We start from the raw sequence: 6300 nt of genomic DNA, 5'->3' as shown, positions 1-6300 counted from the left end.
ACTAAGACTCTATTTGTCCAGCAATTTATTTATATTTTACAGTTAATTCCAAGCATTTTTATGTCTTTTTACGTCTAAAAATAGTTAACTATACTATTGAAAGAGGGAAACTAACTATTCAGGATATTCCCAGTGGCCTAAATAAAAGTACTACACATTAAATTTTATCTAATAACATGAAATGTACATGAAAATGTATTCCTTGTGTTGGTAGGGAAAACTATTCCTGCAATATCCTTGTCTTTCTGAAAGTTATACAAGTGCCAGTTACCTTTTTGAGAACGCTTGTGATTTACTTTTGACTGGAATGTTTGATTCAGAAATATAGCTGTATGTTTTCAACAGTAAGACTATTTTTATGAAAGTCTCCGCTTTCCCAGTCATACCACAGTGTGCAATGCTTTTATGGAGAGAAACCTTTTTATAAACAATCAGTTAATATCTACAATTTATTCCTTTTGGTTTTTGCACTTATGCATATTTGCACATCCTTTTCTCCACTGATTTAATTTCCGTTCCACTTTATGGCACATAATTTAATCTGTGGATTAAATTGCTTTGATTTCTTTCTGGTTGATGTAGTTATTACTGACCTCTGCTGTCAATTCCATGCCATTAGACATATTAGAAATATATTTACAGAGGAAAATGCTTACATGTTTAGTCCCAATTTTACTTACTGAAAGTGATCATTTTATATAAAACATTTTTTGTTTTGGTCAAGAGGCTACAGTTCTGAGGTAATTGGATTTGGCTCTGGAAAAGCATTTTGTTCATTTGTTCATAATCCTGTTCCTGTTGATTGTTATGATTATGTTCAGGTGGTTCAGCAATGTAGTTACTATATTAATACTATATTAATAGTTTGTTAATAGATTGTTATGGTCAGACGGAAGTAGTAACATCAAAACAGGTCAGGTATTTCTGAAGAGATGGAGAATAACTATCAAATAGCAAAATAAACTTTAAGACCATAGAGGCGCAATGAGTTTCATTGAGTTTTATCTCCTGAGATTCACCTTTGGTTTTATGTTGTCAAACAGAGTTGATTTTAGGTAATCATGTGAAGAAACTTATAATAAAGCTTGCTTTGTGAGGATAGGTTAGAAAATTCAGGTGATTTATATAGGTAACAAACACCATCAATGGCCAATCAGATCACACTAAATAGTTCCCTCCCCCTGAACGTAATTATATTAGTTTGACCCATCCTATGATCTCCTGTACTGAACACAGTCTGAAGAGGTGTAGTGACAAAATGCCTTTGATCGTATATTTTCTGCTTATGATCAGAGCTGGCTGTGAGTATGAATGAAATCTACACTAAATGTTTTCGTGAAACAAAGATTACGCCAGCATTCATAACTTTAGCACAGTGAAGATGTATTGTCTTCTCCTGTCAATAGCTATTGTGTGATGAATATTTTTTGTGTGTTGCAGGTTGTACTGAAGAATTTAAGTTTGAAGTAAAAACGGTAACTGTTGGACAAAATGTGACCCTAAGTTGTCCACACCAGACCTCTGCTCTCTACAGAGAAACTTTGTATTGGATCCGACTTGTTTCTGGAAATTGGCCAGAATTTCTTGGAGCAACATTTAACTTCATGGACGACGATGTTTCCAAGATTTCTCACATTCAGACGAAACAAGAACAGGGAAAATTTCTCCTATATGTTAATAAAGCTAAGAGAAATGACAATGGACTTTACTACTGTATTAAAATCAGACAACTTGATTTCATATTTATTAATGGTAACTTTCTAAAAGTTGAAGGTAATATTATTAATAAATTACCTACATAACATTATGAGTAATTTTCTTTTGATTGTGAGACTGAAATATGTTTTTGTTTTGTTTTCCAGGACTAGAATCAGATATCACTGTTATCATTCAGATGCCTCCATCTAGCCTAGTTTATCCAGAAACTGGTGAAACTCTGCAGTGTTCAGTTCTCTCTGACTCTCAGAGGAAATCATGTCCAGCAGATAACAGGGTGTACTGGTTCAAAGCTGGATCCGATCATTCTCATCCCAGTTTACTTTATGTACAAGAAAACAGTGGAGAAGAGTGTGAAAGCAATCCCGAAGCTCCCGCCACACAGAAATGTTTTTACAACTTCTCTGAGACCTCTGACGCCGGGACCTATCACTGTGCTGTGGCTGCATGTGGACAGATATTATTTGGAAATGAAGATAAGAGGCATTATGAAGGTAAAAGTCTTAGATTTTCTCTTTATCAGAGAATTTGCTTCAACTATGGTGACATAGCATATATACAGCAGAGTACTTTTATTAGATATGTGGCTGCATGGCAATTGCTAGCCAGATGCCTTTAAAGTAAAATAGATGCAACGTAATGAATGAATGCATGAATGCATGTAATACTTTATCCAAAATCCAGAAATAGGATAAGGTAAAATCTAAATGTTATTTTCAGTCGACAATAACTGAATGTCTTGCGGTATGCTAAACTATTTACGCTAGCCGGTTGTACAAGGTAATAAATGGTTTAATTTTCTGATTTCCTCACTCAGCATTTTGTAAGAGATATAAAAATGACTGCGTAACACCTAATGTCAATCTTTACATATGAGGTTTTATTGACACTATTTTAAGATCTAAGGACCACAAGCTTGTTAAATATACCACACTAAACTTGCTTTTTAAGAGTAGCTATTTGTACAGTATTGTTTATTTTTCCTCATAAAGTCCTTAACTAAACGAAATATCACTTATCAAACAAACTATTTCCAATTTACTATTAATGCCAGTCAATGCTATTCTTTAATATTTGTATATATAAAAATAATCTTGGACTCATATCCAAGTTTCTTCTTGTAGTTGTCGTTACAGAAATCACCACTTGTTCATCGTTGATCAACGTTGTCTTTGGATTTGGCTTGGCCATCAGCCTAATTGTTTTAGCTGTCCTTGTTTATGCCATAAAGGAAAGCAATAACAATGGTAACCTAAGTCATTCATTTTTTATACTAAAAAATCTAATTGATATGTTCTATGTAATTTCCATAATTTTCTTTCTTTCTTTTTTTCTAACTTCAGTGTCAGCAGCCCAGCAAGCAAAACAAGCGCTATGCAAAAACTGGCAGGCAAATATTTACTCTGCCGTCATCTTCACAGTAATGAATGACAATAAAAAGAAGGCAAACATGGAGAAGAAAAAGATCTATGCTGCTGTTATGGAATAAAGGATTTTGTCAAATTGCAATTTTAGTTTGAAAGCTATATGCAGCCAGTCAAATGTTTTTCCATCATTTTCATTAAATGTATCAGCTTTTTGTGTTTTGTGTTAATTGGACAAGTCTGACCAACAGATTTATCATGTAAATATTAAACACAGACAGAAAAAGAAGATAAGACTGCACTCACTGCTGGCTCCAATTTAAATTCAATGTTAATCTCTGAATGCTCAAAGACTGAGGTGCATGTGTGAAAATTATTATTGGCCTAAACATGAGATTTTCTGATTGTACAGAACAACACAGGTGTACAAAAAACTGAAAAAACTGAAAAAAAAAACTTCTGCTGAGTGTCCACTCAGTGTGGGTGGAGTTTGTCCACGGGAAGAGAAAATGTTCCCATCAAACGTTGTATGAACACCTGCTTTCTCGCAGTTTTCTAGTGAAGTAAAGAGAATAGTGAGAAAGTGGGCTTGTGTGTGTCCGCGTGTGTGTGTGTGGTGAAATATGATTCATAGCTGCAAGGAAACATATAGAATTGGACATTTTTTAAAATCTTTTTTAACCCTCAACTTGATTGCTGGGTCAAATTGACCCGAACAGTATCTATGGAAAAAGTAGATGCGGAGGGGGGAGGAGGGTCACAAATGTGTAAAATTAATACATTTTCAATTTATATGTAGAGTTCACCTATTAAGACAAATAGAAAAAGTTTTATGCTAAAAAAAATACTTCCAAGTATTTTTTTAAAAACTTTAAAATGGGTCAATTTGACCCGCAACATAACAGGAGGGTTAAATACATGGCATTTACGATGCTTATTATGCATAAACTGAGTATTGATACTGGAATCCTGTTTGCAGTTCAGGATAAGTTGTTTATAACTGAGTGCTGACCCTGAGTGACTGCAGCTGAAAAAAGTTGTTGCCAGTTGAGGTTTCTGTCATTCTTTATCTGTCAGACAGGATTTGCTTATTGCAAAACTGCTGTCCTGTGGTTTATATTTTTTGTTTTTCTCACTTTCTATTTGACTTAAAAATAAATCTTTGTGAACTTTTAATTTGCCCCTTTGACAATCTCTGTGTATAATCCTTACCTGGTAGTGTTCTTCTTACTATCTTATTTTTATTAGTTTGATTACACTGTGTGCTCTTTTTAGCCCAGCATGATATATTTTATGATGCAACATCAAGCAGAAGCAAGGTTAAAACAACCCACAAAACAAACCTCTGATGTTATAAATATGCATCTTACACTTTTAAATGGTAAATGTACTGATATATATATATATATTTTGTCTTGTAACGAACGTACCGCTCTATGAAACCAAAAACCACAGAAACATGAGCAGTAAAGCAGCTTCACTGACTGTCAAGAGATGCAATAGGCCGTTTCCCGCCTTTTGACCAACCTCTGAAGCTGTTTACTCAGAACAGACCTGATTATAAAATTCACCACATATGAAGCGAAACAAAGCTGCAAGATGTATCCGCCTATCACAGGGGTCTCCAAAGTGGGTCCTCGAGGGCCGGCATCCTGCATGTTTTAGTTCTCTCCCTGGTTTAACGCACCTCGATCCGATGATGGCTCGTTAGAGGCCTAAGAAGAACATTGACATGCTGAAAAGGTTGTTACTACCACCAGGGAGAGAACTAAAACATGCAGGATGTCGGCCCTCAAGGACCCACTTTGGGCATCCCTGGCCTACCATATCATCTTAACCTAAATAATTGTCTCAGTGATTGATTAGAGGACAGTGAATGGCTCTACAAATAGGAAAGTAGTTTAGATTCACTATGAAACCAATGAAGAAAAAATAGCAATATATGTAGTGAGAGACAAAAAGAGAGAACGAAAGAGAATCAAAGCATGAGCAATTATTCACACTGTTTTATCAAACAGTCACTGTTTTTGATCAACAGGTTTCATTGTTTCATAAATTTTGAACTGATTTTATTATTCAGAAATCTTACATTTTTTCTCACCATTATTGAACAGCCAGCAGGTTAGAAGCAGGCACCAAACAAGAGATGAGGCAGGAACATGTGAGATTCAGCACAGGATGACGCCTACAGTCAAACCAGAGGAGATGTGGTTATATACCTCTCAGGTGCTTTATGTTGTATAAAGGTACAGTCTAACCACACGTTTTGCCCTTTGGTCAGCTGCATGCTGAGTCAAAAGAAAACCTCAAACCAGAATGTTCCAGTCTGTTTTGACCTTTGCAGCTTGATCACTTCATAAGCTGGTGCACTTGCTACTCAGTTCTCCACTCTACTTCGAGCCTTGCTGTTGAACTAGTCTATTTAATAATGCCCTATATTTCTCACTATTCACAATCAGCTTCTTTCTTCACAGAAAGATTGGTTTTGACATTTCAAAACCAATCTTAGAAAAGTAGTGTCGAAGGAGAGCAGTGAGTATATAACATCCTCTCAGCAGCACATTTCCTGACTGGGTTGGTGGGCCATCAAGAGAGGTGTGCAGCTTTCATTTTGGCTCATTTACATTCAATTCATCTTATTTTTCTTTTATTTCTTTGCCAGATGTTGCATCACAAGGTTGAATAATATTATTTTCATGAATCTAACAAATGACTTACTATGGATGCTTAATTAACTTATAACATTTACATTTTAAAGAAAGAACAATAAGGAATAATTTGAAACATGTTACCATATATGATATTTGTTGTTTAAGGGGGGGGGGGGGGGGGGGGTTGCCAATTGCAGTGCTATATTTTATTTCTTCCCTATATTATTTCAAAAAAGTGTATGTTACAGTACCTGTAGGAACGCTCTTATTGAGATAAATCTATCTCCTTTATGTTTCATGTCTGCCTTACTTTCACTTCTGAGATTTGTTGCAACTTGTCAGAAAACTGCACAAAGAATAAAGAATCAAGATGGTGTGCTGCTTTTCGCGAGGCTTTGCTCTGCAGAAATATTATCTCTAGCTATTGTACACTTGTGTGTTTTTTGTGTGAATAAATGTGTGCTTCTGAAAAGGCAAGAGAACTGAAAAGGCCCTTTTTCTCCTCTAATCTTGCAGTTAAACTTAGAGCTCAGACATTGTATCTTGTAATCCATAGCAATGGAAATGGT

The 6300-nt window shown here is 35.3% G+C and overlaps 1 protein-coding gene across 1 annotated transcript; it reads left to right on the top strand.

Annotated features, from left to right (window-relative positions):
* Positions 1-1276: 1276 nt before the first annotated feature.
* On the top strand, positions 1277-3559 carry LOC111607121. The gene is made up of 5 exons (XM_023329029.1): positions 1277-1301; positions 1441-1773; positions 1863-2210; positions 2841-2963; positions 3060-3559. Exons 1-5 carry the CDS (start codon positions 1286-1288, stop codon positions 3203-3205), a joined length of 966 nt encoding a protein of 321 aa, XP_023184797.1. The 5' UTR covers positions 1277-1285; the 3' UTR covers positions 3206-3559.
* The last annotated feature ends 2741 nt before the right edge of the window (positions 3560-6300 follow it).

The sequence above is a fragment of the Xiphophorus maculatus genome, chromosome 23, assembly GCF_002775205.1.
Source record: "Xiphophorus maculatus strain JP 163 A chromosome 23, X_maculatus-5.0-male, whole genome shotgun sequence".
NCBI classification, from domain to species: domain Eukaryota; kingdom Metazoa; phylum Chordata; class Actinopteri; order Cyprinodontiformes; family Poeciliidae; genus Xiphophorus; species Xiphophorus maculatus.
This window is presented reverse-complemented; position numbering and strand designations above follow the sequence as displayed.